The sequence below is a fragment of the Chaetura pelagica genome, unplaced genomic scaffold, assembly GCF_000747805.2.
Source record: "Chaetura pelagica isolate M959 unplaced genomic scaffold, ChaPel_1.0 scaffold115, whole genome shotgun sequence".
Taxonomy (NCBI): Eukaryota; Metazoa; Chordata; class Aves; order Apodiformes; family Apodidae; genus Chaetura; species Chaetura pelagica.
Window position 1 is genome coordinate 2,501,547 of NW_009953761.1, and position 20,048 is coordinate 2,521,594.

Here is a 20,048-nt window from a genome sequence, read left to right on the forward strand (position 1 = left end):
ATTTGAAAATTACAACTTTTTTCACATGCAATCTAAAAAATTGACTTCAAGACAACTAACAAATTAAAAACAATTCAAAAGCTGTAATACTATAGACTTTTTTCTCTCAGCTTTTTATGACAAACTTTAAACCAATACATTGAAATAAAGACTGAATATATTTATTCAGTTTCAGTTGAACTGCATCCTTTTCCAGCTTCATTTCTAATCTTTACCTCTCTCTCTTCTGCTTCCTAGCTTCATCACCCTCTTTCCATAATGACTCCTTTTTAAATAATGTTAATAAAAGTGTACATCTTCAATATTTTGTCCTTCAGCAACAGGCTCTGTAATGCTTCTCTCTCCCTTTCTCTTCCAGCTTTTTGTCTTTACATGTCTTGTGTTTGTACTCCTGATACTTGGATAGCTCTATCACATCACATTTCTATTGCTGTTTTATTTTATACTACCTCTCTTAGACTTCCATTACTTTTTTGCAAAATAGCACATTAGTGACCTGCTGCTTTCAGCTTCGTGTCAAGTTTCCTGCTGTCTTCTCTGCTTGCAGCAGCCACCCACTCCTTTTGGATAAAATACACTGTCATCTTTGCAGATCCCAGTTATTTCACAAAATACTACAGCCTGTATAACCACCACCACCATGGTGCTGCTGTCCTCTGCCCCATGGACTGACAACAATGGGAACACTATGAGAGGCTCCTGTGTTCAGTTTTGGGCACCCCACTACAAGAAAGACATTGAGGTGCTGGAGCAAGTCCAGAGAAGGGCAAGAAAGCTGGTGAAGGGGTGAGAGAAAATGGCCTCAAGTTGTGTCAGGGGAAGTTTAGATTGGATATTAGAATAAACTTCTTCACTGAAAGGGCTGTCAAACACTGGAACAGGCTGCCCAAAGGAGTTGGTTGAATCACCATCACTGGAGTTGTTTAAAAGATGTGTAGATGTGGTGCTTAGGGACATGGTTTAGTGCTGGATTCAGTCAAGTTAGGCCAATGGTGATCTTAAAGGTCTTTTCCAACCAGAACTGTTCTGTGATTCTGTGATTTTTTGTCTCTTTGTGTCTCTGAAAAATTGTTCTCCTATGAGGTTTGGTCACGCCAAACAGTGCTTTAGCACAAATTCAAAGCAGTTGAACATTCAAAGCATGCATTTTAGTTGTCTACTTGTAAGGGAAATAAATAGTTTTACTGCTTTCTTCATGACACATGTGAGGCTATTCAGTGTCAGATGAAGGTAAACATCCTCTGCCCTTTCAGAAATATGTATGACAGATGGTACCTGATTAGTCCTTGGAATTTGGGTTGCAGACTCCAGTTACATTTCAACAAGTCACTCTGGAAAGAAATGAGTGTGCACTTGTCGGCTGCATATCCTGAGGCTCTGAGCTTCTAGTGCAGTAGTGAATCTGTCAGAAAATGGCTGATGATCACATCAGGAGTTCTTGAACTTGCCTATATCAACTGTCACTTCATATAATTAGTTATAAATCAAGTAATACACGTGTGCCAATACTGAATGGGTGTTGCAACTAAATAGTATTGACTCTGGAGTAGAGCAATACATCCTTACCTATAAAATAGCCTTTTTGGTGGCTATAATTAAATGTAGCCAGAGAAGAAACTGCTGAAGGGGAGAAAACTTTTAAGAGCTTTAAAATTAATATAATTACAACCTTTAGAAAAGTAATGTGTAAGTAATAGGCAAAAATAATTGGATTGAATTTCAGAAGTATCTTGCTTTATTAATCTAATTGCCATTTTTCAAAACCTGGGATTTTTAATGGTATTTAAGTGCCAACATCATGAATATACTCCAGAAATGTTTACTTTCAACAGTTTGTGTGGTAAATAAGGGGACAGACACCGCAGTGTAGTGTAGTATAGATTGTTATTCAGTGTAATTGATGTAGATGTCTAGTACAGATAAGTACCTCAGCATTTTTCCAACAAACAGGAACTGCTAATACATCTGGTCTGGTTTTGGTTGTTGGTTGCTTGATTAGGGTGGTTGTGGTTATTTTTCAGTTTCTTCTTCTGTACTGTTTTTTACTGTCTTGATGAAGTTTAAGAGTTCTGCTGATGTAGCACTACATATATTGAAGTGACATTCAGGCAGGGGATATTTGCCGTAGAGACAATAAGCCTATGAACTATTAGCAGGAGTAATTTTTAAATCTCACATTTTGTGTCTTACACTTAAAGATAACAAGAGGGAAAAAAAAAAAAAGAGTGCTTTTCCTTAAAAACCTATTCTTTCATGTTTGTTTAGTTGCTCTATCACTGATTCGCATGGGAAGGGTCAGCCTGACCTTAAGGTTTTGATGGTTTATGGAGGTTATAAAACCTATTTTTTAACCTTTCTTATAGCAACTCACAGGGAGGTTTTATTTTTCTTAAAACTGTCTTAAAAATACATCTTGTAAGTCTTCTGAATCATTTTTGGACCATAAACCCAAAAATTTTAACAGAAAGGAAGCTGTGGCTAAATTTAAAGTATTTATGAGAATTGTTTGCTTTATTATTCAGAGTTGATTGCTTTCTCTTGCATACTTTCTCATTTTAGGAATTGTTTGGGAGTTGACCAAATCTCCTGTCACTTTAGCTGTGGGATTATAGGACTTTTTCTGAAATGGGTAATTTGGGATAGGTTGTGCACAACCTCTCTCTAGGACTGCACTTGTGAAGCACCTTGCTGCTTTTCTGAGTTGAAGGAAGAACTTCCATCTGCCAGGATTTCCCAGTCACTCCTTTCCTACAAGAACGAGTTCCAGGAGTTAAGCCCTAAGTTTTGCTTACCCCTCAGGAATGGTTGTCTCACTTTTGTGCGCCAAGGACACCAGCTACACATTATAAAACGTGTAACAGCATTGTCTACCCTGATACTAAATTTTAAGGTTTTACACTTTTTGCCTTGACTCCATTCATGATACAGCTAGAAAGATTAAAATCTATTAATAAACTCTTTGCAGTTGCAGAGTATGAGGTGCAATTTGAGATCCAAATAGAAATTAAGCACAAACTGAATTACTTTCTTAGGAACTTTGATATCCTCCAAATAGATGTAACAGAGTCAAATATTTGTGTCACTTCTAAATGAGTGAACCTTGGAAAGCTTCATCAGTTTATGAATTTTAAAGTTACTACTTTTGCCGTTTCTCATGTGAGTGTTGTGGAAAGAAGTTGTCAGTGTTTCTACTTAGAAATCTGAAGCCAACTTCAGTAAACTAAATTATGGTTCCATAATCCAAATTTCATTGAATCAGGAATTTTTTTTTCATGGAAACTGATACAATCTTGCTTAAATTACAACGTCTTTTGGGAGAAGAATATTTCATAGAAGGAAGAAAAAAATGGTAAATCTTTAGTGAAGACTCAGGCATGAAGATGTGTCCTTTTAAGACTATAATATCCTTCTTATCACTGAGAGTAATATTTAAGTATAAAATTATATGTTCCCAACCCTCCTGCATAAAAACATCAGAAGATAGTATCATGGTCTTTAGACTGTTGGCTCCTTCGATGGGATCAGAGAAAAAAAGATTAATTTTAGTCTCTTACCATTTACACACACTAATTACACAAAAATAATGGTGTTACTGGAGTAAAATGTGCTTTATCTGTCATTTAAACATTTAGGTTGGCATCTATTTGGAATTAAGTCGTACTGTCAAGTGGCTTTTTTAAATGTCAGTGACGATGTTTTCTCCTCCTTGAAGTTATTATTTTTGTGTAGACTGGATTATAGAACTACAATATTTATTCTTTTGTTTCCAATGCAAGCTTGGTTTATTACTCATTTTTTCATTGCTTTGGTTTTGGATTTTGCAGAGTCTTCTAATAGAAAGTTTCCTAAAAGCTTGGGTTCTGAGTAGGAAGGTAAAAAATGCAGTGACCTACATTTTATAGTAGTTTCTGCAAGTATAAATAGGGTGCATGGGTTTACACGTTAAAGGCATTTTTATTAATATATACATCAGGTTTTTGGAGTCATATGTTGTTATCTGATCTCAGCTTTCATTAAAATACACTTCTAGACTTTAATACATGAGCTTAAAAAAAGAAAAAACTACATATAATTTATTCTCATGTGAAATCTCAATTTAGGCATCTGAAGAAAACTTGAAAAATACTGTGTAGAACACACAGTGTTAACTCAAGACCCGTGAAAGCTGCCACTGCTGTTCTGTTGGGATTGATTTGGGTTTAAGTCATGTAGCCAAAAAGAGCAACTGTCAACAGAATCCCTCTGAAATTACTATCTGTCATCATGAGTTTTGCTTCTAATTGCTCTGAAAGGAAACAAAATCCTCTCTTGTCTTGGTAGTCCCTTAAAGAAAAATTAATTGCAGAGAGAAGGGCTTTCTTCCAAGCAGCAAATTTGCTTAGTTCAGGAAGGCACAATTTTCATTTTTCTATGTCAGTTCCTTCTTTGTGAAGTTTGGTATACATTACAGTCCTTGATATTTGGAATATTAAAAGCTGTCTGGATATGGTCTGGGGACTTGGGCCCTTGGTTGAGCAGGGGAGTTTGACCAAATGACCTCCAGAGACCCCTTCCCACCTCAACTGCTCTATGTATGATTCTGTGATTTACCAACAGTTTCTGCAAGGTAGCAGCTGGATGACTCCAGGTAGCTCTTACTTCTAGGTATATTGTAGTAACATGTCTTCCTAAATCAAAATTGTTCAGTAGGAAAAAAAAAAAAAAGTTAAAAATCAATTTGTCTTGATTTCATAACATTAGATAATCCAGCAGTGGTGGTTCCATGTGGGAAGTCCATTTGCAATGTCCTTAGCTGATATTCAAATATGTGAGTGTGGAACAGTAGTTAAAGTTGAGGGTAATTAAAGACAGCATCAGAGCCATTGTTTTCAGGACAGGAAAAATAAGAACATTTTTTTTAAATGAAGTTTGGTAACATCTAGAACATTTATTGTCTTTATGATATGAGTGTAAATAATGAGCAGTTGTTAAACAAAAATTTCTCTGAGATGTTTCCTGGCTTCATGCTGTCTCAGCTGTAGGCAATGCTAAAATTGCAGCCTGCCACCTCCTCTGCACCGTGTCTGTCACAGTCGTTCCTCTGTGCCATTCAAAATGTTCAAGAGTGAAAAGTACCAACCCTTTCCATTGCCGTGGGACCTTGCGTTGCCCTCAGGTACAGGGAGAATCAGATTCTCCCTTAGCTACTTCAGTGGACTCTGAAGCCACGATAAACAAAACTAGTCAACATCAACACTGACGTCTTCAGTCTGTAGAGCTGCAGTTATTTCATTGCGTAAGAACATTGCCGTCACTTACAGAAATAGAAGCTCTTAATGAGCAGACTGCAGTGTAATCTACATCAATAATTTATTGATGGCTTATGAATGGATTTTCTGCTGCTCGGAGCCTCACTGAATCTGCAGAAGGCATGGAAAATTAGTTCTATTCAAGTGTTCTCTTTCAGTATATCAAGAAAGTATACTTCTGGGAAATCAGACAATTTACTGTCCAAAAGGAGAATACAAATCTTCATTAAGTCACATGACAGAAATGGGATAATTTTTTTTTATGTATGAGTAGTGTTCTCTATAATGTCTAAAAAGTTGAAACTGATTGTGGTTTTACGCCTTTTCATAAAAATAAGGAATGTAGGAAGTTTTATTTTCTTTAGCTTTAAAATTAATATATTAGAAAATTTAACTTGAGGGTTTGTTACTTTAAATTAGCCATATCAAGCTGTATTTCTCTGTGTAATATCTTTTCTTGAAGGTTGACAACCTGTTTTCCGGTTTTCTAGGTATTAGCCTATGTGCTAAATTTGGCTTTCTTATACATTTGATGTTTTACCACAGTTACAGAATCATAGAATGGTTATGGTTGGAAGAGACCTCCTGCTATGAGCACGGACACCTCACTCTAGACCAGGCTGCACAAGCCTGATCCAACCTGGCCTTGAACACCTCCAGGAAGGGATAGATAATCTTATGTTTATTTTAGAAGATATTGCACTACCTTATTCCATTTTTTCCTAATGCTACATTCCCTTCCAAAGAATTTACCAATGGTATTGTATCTTCCTGTCAAAGTTATGGGCTTTGTTCTAGTGACTGATGATAGAAAAATGTGATACAGAGTTCATTTTAAAAATCTACTACTTTTTGTATTGTGTCTTTTCTAGTTCCCTAATAAATTACAGTAATCTAATTATCTTTTCTTCCAAAAATTAACTTGAGTTTACATATGTTATCCTTTACAAAATAAAGGTGATTTTGCTGTGATCTTTAACAATCAAATTAATTGAGGTGTTTGGGGTAGGAAAATGAGCTTATGGTGTCCCTACAAGCAACACTTACTACAGACTTTTCATTAATCTTTAGGTGTTAATTTTCTTTCCCTTTTTTTCAGCACACGTAGTCAGTATAAAATCTAATTATCTGTTTCCCATATTGGGATAATGTTAAACTACCCTTTCAGCTTTGTTGACCCCAGACTTTTAAGATTCTAATTTTAAAAGCTGTTTTGGAAGAAATAACCTCCTTTGCCCAACACACAGATGAACACCTGATACTGTAGAATTATGGTGTAGTTATCAGAATTGCATTTGGTTATCTTCTCTGGAAAGAAATTGTAAAATATTTTAAATGCTGATATAGCACAGCAGGTCTGTTTTTGACATTGAATAACCCAGAAAAGCTTATTTGTAGTGGACTGTTTTTGAAGCAAGAGGGCTTAAGCTGCACCAGTTTGTTAAGAGGAACAGGGAGAAGATGTGTGTGTGTTGTGTATTTGTATATCAGCAGCCACAAAAAAACCCCCAAAAAACAGACTGGGTAGTTTTTTCCTGATGATTTTAAATAATGAATATATATGTCTAGAATATTTTCTTTTGATGTGGTACACACAAACCTTACATTGTATGCTTTATTCTTTAGTTCAGGTTTGCAAATAAAACTATAAAAACTATATAAAACTAAATAAAACTAAAACTATTTTTGTTATGAAGACATATGTTGTGGAGCAATTCATGTTTTGGCTAGCATATAATACATGTCTTTATGGTTTTTTTACTCTTGATGTTGTTTTTTCCCCCTTATATACATTTTCAATCAATACAGAGGTACAATGCAAAAATTCCCAGAGTTCATGCAAGCTGTTCTCTCTGTTTCAAATGTTAGCTTTTCATGAGCTGTCTGACTAGCTTTGCTATTGTCAGATTCCAGGTGTTAGAGAGCTACTTTATTCATCTTTTTGTAGGAACTGAATTCAGCTTGAATATCCTGCTGTGTTGCTGTTATGGGGAAATAGCTTAGATTACAAGACTCTATTGTTTCATTTTCCTCTAAAGCTGAAGTAACATTTTCTTGCTGTTTACTCAGAGAAGTGTATTCATGTACACAATAATGGGAGCTGTAGGATGCCCTGTTTCTTCATTTATGGATTTTACAAGTAGAGAGAGTGAATTTTTTATGTTATAACAAATTATGTGAAAACGTTGCATCTTATTTTGAAAGACAGATCATGTATAAGTAGTTCAGTAATTTGATTTAAACCTACAACCTGAATTAAACATATAATTCCCTTTGGCCTTTGTTCTGCCACCCACAGTCATACCAAGCAAGAGTACCTTTATATTCCAAATGATTTCTTGAATTTTAAAGAAATATATGTCCTGCTAAGTAACTGTAATGGCCTAACAGAAAAAAACATTGGGATTTAATTATCAGTGCATGCAGATAAGTCAAAGAGGCTTTACAGTGTCATTTTAACAGAGAAATGAGACAGCTGGTGGGCTTTTCTATTCCGAAACATAGTGGTCAGATCATGCAATGCAATGGCTGTATGATAGGTTGGCTGAAGAAGTTCATTTGTAAATGTCAGTCATGCAGATTCTGTCTTTGTGTTAAGATCGTCTGCTCTACATCAGGATAATCCATGAGTGGATTAGCCAACCAATTAACAGCTTCAAATGGCCCTTGGCCTAATTCTTTTTTGAAATACTCTTAAAATTAGGTCACGGCAGATGGGTGTATTCATGTCTGATTGAAATGTAATTGAGAAGAGAGAGAGAGAGAGAGATATGTACATATGTATTTAGATAGATATCTCAAAGCAATTAAGAAGAGCAATTATTACAGTTTATATTCTGTATCTCTGATTTTTCCTTTCAACTACCATAAAGTTCCATTTGGAGAGTAAGAGGAAGAGCCAAACCTGAATCTAGTTCATCTAAGCTTGTTACCATGAGCATCAGCCCTTAAAACACAAGGTTGCCTTCCATGGATGTTTGCTTACTCTTTCAGCCTCTGTGTTAGTACAATACAAAAACCAGAACAGTGTTCTTCAGCAGCCACAAAAAAACCCCCAAAAAACAGGCAAGAAAGAGTAATTCCAGTGAATATGGATGCTTGCAATGTTAACTGATGTCCTGATGCTGTGCCCTCTATTTTGGCAAAAGCCTTCTTGGGGACTCAAGTCTTTTAAAAAAGCACTAGAATACCTTTTTAATAAGTTAGATGACAATGAGTAAATTATATATTGGATCAGATTCTGTTTTGGTGTTTACATTTCAGTGTTCTGTGGAGAACAAGCATCAAAACATACAACAAATATTTGTAGATGTGTCATATAGACACCATTAACATTATTAATGAAGAATTCCGTGTATTAATTTCGTTGCTGGAAAGAAGCATCTCTCAGATAGTCCTCCAAATGAATATGTGTTTCAGAGGAAGAGGGACACCCTTCCCCTTTGTTCCTTCATTTTTCCTCCTGAGTAGTTTCAGCTCCTGTATCTCACCTCATGATATCCAGAATGCTTGGAGGCTTCCTTGCTGATTTCACCTCCCATCCTGCCCTGTTTCAGGGTCTATCAATAGAGGTATTCAGCTATTCCAAACAACTCCAAAATACCATTTGAAAAAAAGCCTGGTAGAAAATGTCTGTTTCTCATAAATGGAATAAGAAATACTGAACTCATTGGATTTGTGTAGAGGAGAATTCTATTCTGAAAAACAGAAGATCTGTCACGTGCAGTTCCTCTCTTTTCTTTTTGGAGTAATTTTTTCATTTCAGTTATTGAATACAATTTGAGTAAATCTTGAAAATTGACAGGGACAGAATGGACTGAATAGTCTCTGTGGTTGATGGAAATTTCTCCTGCCGTATCTCATAGTTCTTCCTTGGAAAGAAAGCATTGCTGTCAAAGAAATAGTAACTGTCACAGACTACCAGGTGTGGGTAAGTCTGTAGACTTCAGAAAAATCTGCCTTTAGGGTAAATAATGCACCAGTAGCAAAAAATAAATAAAAGACAGTGATGTGAGCTAATAAAAAAACATCAAAAGAATTCTCATAAGTCCTACTCGGAATTGAGTGGAACTGTCAGAAGAGTTTCTGAGTTTCAGAAGCAGATTTTATTTTTTTTATGGAGAGCTTGTGAGGATGGGTGCCTTGATAAAAATAAAAATACATTCTTAGGAAAGAAATTAGCGGGCTTTTTGTATTTTTCTTCTACAGTCATGAGAAGACTAATCAGTTAAGTAGGATGACAGTATGTCAGACAGCTTTTATCACTTGCTTCTACATTCTCACAGTCTTGCTTCTAGGTGTCAGAACTGTTTTCATCTTGAGTGCCAAATGTGATGAAATTAGGAGGTTTTGATATTCATGTCTCTGGTAGAGCCTAGTTAATATTAAGATGCTAATATTGATAAGTGAACATGAATTACAGTTTTTAATTCCTTTCTTGTGGGAGTGAAATTCTACAGTCTCATGTTTTGGGGGGGTGTAAGATGTATTTTACACTTCAGACAATCTGCATACCATATTGTTCAGAAATATTTCAGACTTGGCATATTTTTTTCTTTCTCTTTCAGTGTCTGTACATTTACATAATTTATTACAAAGTGGAAATTTTAAGAAAAAAAAACGACTTAGGAACTAAACTATCTTTAGCCTTTCTTTACTCTGTTTAGGTCATGTTAGGTTTCTGAATAACAGAAACTAATGACATCTAATTGCACAGCTTACGATTCTGGAAGGAAAACAACATCTGTACTAACCCTGACAAAATCATGCTTGTATACATGGCTGAATGTAATAGCAAGTAAGCAAGTACAGAAATTTTGCATTCACTTATGTCATCAAACCAATGGAATTAATATTTGGCTGTATTTTTATCTTCTAAAATACATTGCAAATCTCCCAAAAATCTTTCCTTTAAATGTTAGGGCTGAATACTAACAAAGTAGACAAAAGGAGGGAGCCACAGATAAAACAAGAAAAAAAACTAGGAACTGGATTTATGATGTCGGTTTCTTTCCTTTTGATTCCTTCTGTAATTTTTTTCTGATTCATGCATATCTCATACTAGCACTTAGGTAACCTGTTAAGCTCTTCTGGTATTTATTTCCCCCAAATATGTGGTCAATGCTGTCTTCGCTGAACAATGAGATCATCCCAAGGATTTCTCTGTTACTAAGCACAAATTAGTATTCCCTGTCAGGGGATTGTGAGTAATCTCTTCAGAACCAGAAGAGTAACTACCTCACCGAAACTAAAATACATGCTTTTCTGTTACAGTAAAACACCATTAGTGACTTGTATCTTTCCTTTCATTGCCATCTGTGTCCATCCACACCACTGGAGATCTTCCTTTCCTGATATACTCCGTTCAGTTTTTTTGTTTGTTTGTTGTTGTTTTTTTTATGCACAGGCTGCTGTGTTCAAATTTATGTTCTATAAAACATCCTGTAATGTTTCATCTTCCTTTACCTTATTTTTGTCCTATTCTTTCTTTAGATCCTTCAGTTTTCTCAGTTTTTTATCACTTTAAAGAGATCACATTTCAGGTTTGACAAATACTTCCATTTCTCTCCTTGGATTAATTCCATTTAAAAAAAAAATCTGTTATTTATTTCTGACTAATTAGTAACCTGTGACTGTGCCTTCATATGCTGTAGGGTTTGGTTTATACCTTTTGATATTCTTCTACTTCTGCAAATGTATATGTTTGAACCAGAAATTATAAACATTAATGGACATAGACTAATACATACAATTTCATAATCCCTAAATAATCTGTGTTCAAGAAATAAAAGCTGTTTGTTTATTGTTAATTTTTGGTCCATAATTGATATCTCTGCCTAATGTAGAAATGGGTAGACAAGTAGGGTGACAGTAGAAGTTTTGGTTTTATGTCCACAGTAGGATATCTAAGATAACAGATTAATGCTACTGTTTATCTTAATGGTTAAAAAACTTATATTTTTCAAGTGAATACAGTATAGAATTACAGAATCATTTAGGTTGGAATCATTTTGGTTAGATCAAGTCCAACCATTAACCTAACACTGCGAGTCCACCACTAAGCCATGTCCCCAATCACCACATCTACACATCTCTTAAATACCTCCAGAGATGGTGACTCAATGATTTCCCTTGTCAGCCTGTTCCAATGCTTGACAACCCTTTCAGTGGAGAAGTTTTTCCTAACATCCCGTCTAAACCTACCCTGTTGCAACTTGAGGCCATTTTCTCTTGTCGCATCACTTGTCACTTGAGAGAAGAGACCAACTCCCACCTCGATACAACCTCCTTTCAGGTAGTTGTAGAGAGCAATAAGCTCTCCTGTTTCTCCAGACTAAATAACTCCAGTTCCCTCAGCTGCTCTCGTCTAAACCTACCCTGTTGCAACTTGAGGCCATTTTCTCTTGTCGCATCACTTGTCACTTGAGAGAAGAGACCAACTCCCACCTCGATACAACCTCCTTTCAGGTAGTTGTAGAGAGCAATAAGCTCTCCTGTTTCTCCAGACTAAATAACTCCAGTTCCCTCAGCTGCTCTTCACAGGACTTGTGTATGTATATAACTATTTTGGAGAGTGTTGCTGCTTATGAGAGGCCTCAGTTGAAGAGAGTAAATAAAGTGGAGGTGGTCTCAGCTTTGTAACCTTTCCCCTCCTGGATTAAAGTTTCAGTAGCCAAATAATCTCTGTTCCTGCCTTATGCTTTATTCCTGTGCATGAGAAACACTGGGATAAATCAATCATGAGTTTAAAGCTAAACAAGAAATTATTAGTTGCTAGGGACAGAAATCCTGCTGACAGCAGCTTCAAGTAAAGGAAACGTGCACGTTATGCTGTCAGTTTAAAACTGTAATTGGAAATGCGCCATTTCATAGTTTACTGCAAACAGGACTGAGTTTGATTTCCTGTACCCATGGAATTTGTCAGAATAGTGTTGAGTTTTTACAAGGTCTTACAAAACTAAAGACAGAACTAAGGTGGATATTTAGAACAGTGAGTCAGTTTAGCTGAAGCAGGTAGTTTTGTGTTACAGCATAGCTGTGGAAGGTGAGAGATTTTTGTTGCATCAGGTCTCACAGATAATGCAAAGGTTACTGGCCTTTGGCTGTCAACCAGCATGTGGATGTCAAACAGTGCAAGTGAGGGTCTCCTGATGGGTTATGTCATATGAATAGTCCCCTGTTGTGTTGTCACAGACTAATCCAAAATTTTAAATACTGGAGGATGGCATAGCCTACTTGCCCTAAGACTGAATTGTGTATTCTATTGTTCATGAAGCTGTGGGAGATGTGGGAACCTTCTTGTCATGACCCACTTCTGGATTATTACTTAGCGCATGGATTCTTCTGAACCCCAAAGTAAATGGGGTTGGTTTTATGGGTCTTGACAAAGATTTGATGAATATTTTGTAAAATCAGGGCAGGTTTTCCCAAGGTTATGGACATAATTTATCTGATTTGGTGATGTGTGTTTCTGGACCTTTCTGAATTGCAACTGGTCTTCATTTATCTGTACGTTCCGTGGTGGCTAAATGGATTAAAATAGTGAAGAATAAGGAATATTTTAATTACAGATCTTAATTACCACTATTTTAAATTTGAAGGAAAAAACCCTTTTGAGCAATTCAAACACAAATAAAATTTCAAAAAGAAATATAATGCTGTTAAAGCCTCTGTCCCGTCTAAGAGCTTATGTTGTTCAAGATACGAAATGTAGCAAATGATAGTAAAATTTATTGCATCTGGTATGGTTTAGATAGAACTAAAAATAATTGCTTTTTAGAATTCCAGATGAGTATTTTTAGCCTTTTTTATTATTATTATTGTCTGTTGATGATATGTGGAGAAGAGCAACTAGAACATTGACGATTTGACGATGACACTGATTCTTCCTAACACTGCGAGTCCACCACTAAGCCATGTCCCCAATCACCACATCTACACATCTCTTAAATACCTCCAGAGATGGTGACTCAATGATTTCCCTTGTCAGCCTGTTCCAATGCTTGACAACCCTTTCAGTGGAGAAGTTTTTCCTAACATCCCGTCTAAACCTACCCTGTTGCAACTTGAGGCCATTTTCTCTTGTCGCATCACTTGTCACTTGAGAGAAGAGACCAACTCCCACCTCGATACAACCTCCTTTCAGGTAGTTGTAGAGAGCAATAAGCTCTCCTGTTTCTCCAGACTAAATAACTCCAGTTCCCTCAGCTGCTCCTCACAGGACTTGTGTATGTATATAACTATTTTGGAGAGTGTTGCTGCTTATGAGAGGCCTCAGTTGAAGAGAGTAAATAAAGTGGAGGTGGTCTCAGCTTTGTAACCTTTCCCCTCCTGGATTAAAGTTTCAGTAGCCAAATAATCTCTGTTCCTGCCTTATGCTTTATTCCTGTGCATGAGAAACACTGGGATAAATCAATCATGAGTTTAAAGCTAAACAAGAAATTATTAGTTGCTAGGGACAGAAATCCTGCTGACAGCAGCTTCAAGTAAAGGAAACGTGCACGTTATGCTGTCAGTTTAAAACTGTAATTGGAAATGCGCCATTTCATAGTTTACTGCAAACAGGACTGAGTTTGATTTCCTGTACCCATGGAATTTGTCAGAATAGTGTTGAGTTTTTACAAGGTCTTACAAAACTAAAGACAGAACTAAGGTGGATATTTAGAACAGTGAGTCAGTTTAGCTGAAGCAGGTAGTTTTGTGTTACAGCATAGCTGTGGAAGGTGAGAGATTTTTGTTGCATCAGGTCTCACAGATAATGCAAAGGTTACTGGCCTTTGGCTGTCAACCAGCATGTGGATGTCAAACAGTGCAAGTGAGGGTCTCCTGATGGGTTATGTCATATGAATAGTCCCCTGTTGTGTTGTCACAGACTAATCCAAAATTTTAAATACTGGAGGATGGCATAGCCTACTTGCCCTAAGACTGAATTGTGTATTCTATTGTTCATGAAGCTGTGGGAGATGTGGGAACCTTCTTGTCATGACCCACTTCTGGATTATTACTTAGCGCATGGATTCTTCTGAACCCCAAAGTAAATGGGGTTGGTTTTATGGGTCTTGACAAAGATTTGATGAATATTTTGTAAAATCAGGGCAGGTTTTCCCAAGGTTATGGACATAATTTATCTGATTTGGTGATGTGTGTTTCTGGACCTTTCTGAATTGCAACTGGTCTTCATTTATCTGTACGTTCCGTGGTGGCTAAATGGATTAAAATAGTGAAGAATAAGGAATATTTTAATTACAGATCTTAATTACCACTATTTTAAATTTGAAGGAAAAAACCCTTTTGAGCAATTCAAACACAAATAAAATTTCAAAAAGAAATATAATGCTGTTAAAGCCTCTGTCCCGTCTAAGAGCTTATGTTGTTCAAGATACGAAATGTAGCAAATGATAGTAAAATTTATTGCATCTGGTATGGTTTAGATAGAACTAAAAATAATTGCTTTTTAGAATTCCAGATGAGTATTTTTAGCCTTTTTTATTATTATTATTGTCTGTTGATGATATGTAGAGAAGAGCAACTAGAACATTGACGATTTGACGATGATACTGATTCTTCTGAGGAGATTCCTGTTTGTCATGTAAATGAAAATTTTACCATACTTAACTAGAAATAGTAGAAACAGTAGTAATATACTTAGCTGCAAAAGTTACAGGTTCGCTTTTCAGTGTTTTCATTTCCAGGGTCTGTGAGTAACTGAGAACTACCTTGAAAGACCTGGTGGAGATGGAGATACACACCTTTGACTACTAAGATGGTAGAGCATTGTTCTCAGTCAAAGTTCTTCAAGAACTCTAATAACAAAACCAGAAAAAAAAAAAAATTAGATTATTTTTTTCTTCTTAGAAAAAGAGAGCCTCCAGTTTTTCATTTATTCATTTTGCATTTTATTGTAACTAGAATTTCTGAATATCTCTAACCAAATACTGTCTGTTTTTCCCCATTTTAGGGATACCACTGTACAAAGCCTTACCCTACAACCTTCTGTTAAAGATGGTCTTATTATATACGAAGATTCACCCCTGGTCAGTAGTAACATTTGGTTTATATTTTTTGAAATGTTTATGGTTTAAAATAAGTAGTTAAACATGTTGGTTTTCAAAAAAAAGAAATTTCTTTCTGATTTGATTACTTCAATGGCACAGTCGAAGTGTAGCAACGCTTCAGTAACTTTTGCTTTGGTCACATTTGGACATGTTTCCTGTGCCAAATGCAAATAAGCTGATTTGTCTTTGGAAGCAGCAGGCACAGAATTAGTATGGAAAGTAATTTAGTATTAACCTGACAAATTCTAACTGGTGGAGTGGTATTTGCCTCCTTCTCTTTTGTAGCTGCTACTTCAAGCAGCTGTTCCAGCCATTCTTCGGTTCTTTCAGCTACATGTGAAAAATCTAGATGCACAAGGCTTTTGCACTTCACTGTCAGCACTCCAGTTCATTCTCTGGCAGGCTTCTCACTTCCCTCCCTGGCACTGCCCTATCCATACCTACCCTGAACAAACAGAAATGCCCATTTTTCTTGTCTCAACTGCCTTCTCTTCTCTCTGCTACAGTCTGGTCATAGCTTACCCCTGTTCTGAGTCCCTTCCTTGTCTCAGTGCCACTGATATGTTCCTATTGCTGACTGAGAAATCAGTAATACAGTTTCTTGCAGGTTTTTTGGTGGGGTTATGATGTTTTGATTCTTTTCTCTTCTAGGTAAAAGCAGTGAAGTTCGGACATATTTTGGTAGTTGATGAGGCAGACAAAGCACCAACTAATGTTACCTGTATCTTAAAAACTTTAGTAGAAAGTGGAGAAATGGTTTTGTCAGATGGAAGGCGAATTGTTGCCAGTAAGTAGATAGAAGGTGTTTTAGTAATTTACAATACAATGTAACATCTTGATGGGTTTCAGCAATTACTTTACTGACTAGTGTCCTAAAAGAGGCCATAAGGAAAAACTACTTGATGCTAAAAGTTTAACAATTAAAGAATTTGCAGTCTTTTCTTTACTACTTTGGCAATAGTGACTATTTTCTTAAACTAGCGTTCTCATGAGTTTTGCTTTTTTTTGGTAATAATAATAATAATTAAAAAATAAACCCGAAACCCCCCAACAAATTGTAAACTGACTTTTATGCTCCTGATTTACCATAAGAAATAAAATTGTAGTTGACCAAATTATAATCTCAGCTACACCCATCTCAGTTGAAGTATAATTTGATCAGATCTAAATTTGGAGATATAAGTACATCTAAGGTTGAATTGTTAAAAGTTTCATCTAATAAAATATTGCATATACTTTATTTAAATACATCCTGCAGAGTGAGAGTATTTTGTAACGTAGCCGAATTTTATTCATGTTCATTTCAGGAACTAAATATTTTTCATTATTTTCCAAAGAAATACTGTGTTTGAAATACTCTCTTGATGTTGGTAGGCACTGTGCTTTTCATAATGAGGGGTTTTGTAGCAGTATTTGGAACAATGCTTGAGGGGAGCAATCATTCAGTGCTCACATTGCATGACACTTGAGTTTTGCTTGTTATTATAAACTGTAGGTGGGCAGTTTTAAAAAATATTTTGATAGGCAGTCTCAATTATTACTGTAGCTTTTTAGAGAAGGTAAAAGGATTCCCAAACACCATGTGCCACTGGAAATGTGCTGCAAGGGAAGAAGTCAGGCCACTCTGACTCATTTTGGAGAAGAAGAGCCTTCAAATGTTTGAAATCATGTGTCTTTTGCTTCATGCAGTTTTTTGTAGTAACCAGAAGGAATTTCAGTCCTGTGTTCCCAGATCAGATAAGGCCAGACATATATATAAAAATAAAACCCAAACAATGTATTCAACATTGGCTTCAGCATTTTGGTGAAATTAAATATAAACACAACAGGTAGGCCCACCCCAAGAATAGTGGATGCATTTTAATTATTTTTTTTTAATTAAACAGATTTAATTTTCATGAGACAAATTATGAAACTTTAAAATGAAACCTAGAACACTCATTTTAATTACATGCTAAGAAGATATTGAGCCTTTTTTGGTAACTGTTTTGATTCTAAGAAGAATTATTGTAATCTAATTATGTTTATTTAATTCATTCATAATGCGAAGCTAAAATATGCAATTAATAAATTTTATTTCTTTTCCAGATCATGCTCATATAGATGGGAGAGAAAATGTAATAGTTGTTCATCCTGACTTTCGAATGATAGTTCTAGCAAATAGACCTGGATTTCCTTTCTTGGGTAATGACTTTTTTGGCACATTAGGTAAGTGATTCATATTAAATTATGATCTTCAATAAAATTTATTAATACAATGACAGACTTTATTAATTAGATTTCATGTGGAGAAGGGGTCCTTATGCATATTGATGTTTTGTTTCACATAAGACACTCAAGGTGAGATTCAGATTGAAGATTAACTTGTCAATGTACATAGCTTAATACAAGTGCCCCTTTTTGCCCTGAGTGAACTGCTGTACGTGGTCATTCGTGCTACAACTGATTTGTTTTATGGGTTTTGTACCAGTGGACAGACAAGATTACAAGAAATCTTTCTTAATGAGCATATATTTTATGCAAACATAGCAAAAACATGAGCTGTAAGTAGCTTGATACCTCACATCAGTGGTTAACACAACTCACTATTTTTTTCCACATATCAAACAAGCCACAGGCCAGGTGCTGTCCTTTTCAGTACAAGAGATGGGACCTTGATGTGTAGTTCTTTCCTCTCGGCCATAGAGGCTGCTAGTTTTTTTTGTGTTAGCACTTCACTACCTAGTTTTTAATCCTCGTTAGCCTCTCCATGCCAATGCCCATGTGTGATAGGCCTTATTAAATTATATATTTTTTACAAGATATTGAATTAATACTATTTTCAAGGCTGTCCAAATTTCACATCAAAGTTTTTCATATCAACAGCAGCTTTATTTCATAAAGCTGGTAGGTCCCAAAAATCCTGTGCATCAGCAAAGATTCCCAATAGCTTCATCTCAGAGCAAAAGCAAGAATTTACATTACATAAGGGCAAATGATGAAGAATTCATTGGCCTGGATAGTCCAGTGTTAGTCCAGGTGGGCCTCTGGCAAGGTTTTGGCAGTGTTACACCAAGGCTACAGGGTGAATAGACCTCCAGACTCCACTGGCTGTTTTATCTATGTTAGTTTAGCCATTTATGTACAGGCACCTTAATGTATGTGTTTTTATCTGTTAGCTTTGGCTGTAATGTTTATTCTGCAAGAAATAACAATCGTAAAAGCAGGTGCAAACACCGTTCTGTATTGCATGATAGCTTTTTTGTTTTCCAGATGTAGTTTCCAGGAAATGGGCAATTCCCTGTTGTACATACATAGACATATGTCCATACGTCCATACATAGAGAAAACTGATCATCCAAGGATTACTACTTTTGATGCACATGATAGAGGCTTGCTTGAGGTTTTGGGTTCTTGGCTGATTTTGTTTTTTCAAGCAGAGGGGCTCTTCTGCTTTAGTCCAAGTCCTTTTTCAACAGGATCTGATTATGATTCTGCAAAGCTTTGTATACCTGTTAAAGAGCTTTTTACAAATAAGCTCGGTTTTATAGATTATATGATTGGGACCAGCATAATGCAAATATACAAGAAGAATATCTAGCTAAATTTCTTATATACTTCAAAAAGGCAGAGAGAAAATCTTTGCTCTAGATCTCTCACCTGGGTTTGCTTAAGGGCATTCTTGCATATCAAGATTTCCCTTCATGCTGTGGTATCTTGAAGATGTTCACAAATTGGTCCCTTTTAATCTGTTATTCTTTCTTTAAACCTTTTTTATTTTCTTTTTTTTCTGCATTTATATGACTGGTGTTTCTTCTTGAAGTGAATTTCCCCCTTGTGATCACCTTCTTTAAAATGACAGGAGAGATCTCCATCTTTCCAGGAACCTGGGTGTTATTCATAGCAAATTTATCCTTCATATTTTTCAAAGTAGTTTTTGTCTTTTTGTTTTGTTTTGTTTTAACAAGCAAGTACTCAGTATCCTCTTGATTTATTGCTTTTCTATTTAAGGTGCTATATGAAACTTCAAGGGGCTGTTGTTTCTTATTAAATCATTTAACTGTATACTTTTTATTTCTTTTAGGGGACATTTTTAGTTGCCATGCTGTTGATAATCCCAAACCACAATCTGAACTGGCTATGCTTAGACAATATGGTCCTGATGTTCCAGAGCCAGTTCTTCAGAAACTGGTGGCTGCTTTTGGAGAACTCAGGAGCTTAGCTGACCAAGGAATTATTAACTATCCCTATTCAACTAGAGAAGTTGTTAATATTGTAAAACATTTACAGGTACAGTACATCAGATTTCATTGAAAACCTGAGTTCATCACTACTAATTTTTTAATGCTTGAAGGTTTTACAAAAAAAGACGATGTTGTTCATAAATTTTTATTTCATTCTTATGTAAAGTTTTGCATTTTGAAGGAATTACCATATTCAGATGTGCAGATGGTCTGAGGGTAAGGATTGCAGATGTACAAAGGTAGATTTTTTTTTCTGTACGTTCATATTTATAGATACTAAAAAATGCCTAAGAGTCTTTTACTACTGTGTGACAAAAAATACCACATTCATGCTGTGAATAGAGTATGGATTGTTCATACTAGCCTTGGTTATAACATTCCATATTCAGCATATAGTACTTCCAGGACAGGGCAATTGTTCACTTCATGCTGCTATAAAATCTCGTTTTTTGTAATTTCCTGGGGGAAAAAAAGTTCCTGCT

General features: G+C 35.8%; 1 protein-coding gene across 1 annotated transcript in view; it reads left to right on the forward strand.

Moving 5' to 3' along the window:
- The window catches only part of VWA8 (von Willebrand factor A domain containing 8), a 100,328-nt gene that overhangs the window by 74,278 nt on the left and 6,002 nt on the right, over window positions 1–20,048 (forward strand). Inside the window, exons 21-24 of the mRNA XM_010000858.1 lie at window positions 15,247–15,322; window positions 15,995–16,130; window positions 17,432–17,551; window positions 19,407–19,612. Of these exons, the coding sequence (XP_009999160.1) occupies window positions 15,247–15,322; window positions 15,995–16,130; window positions 17,432–17,551; window positions 19,407–19,612 (538 nt within the window). The remainder of the gene's footprint in view (window positions 1–15,246; window positions 15,323–15,994; window positions 16,131–17,431; window positions 17,552–19,406; window positions 19,613–20,048) is intronic.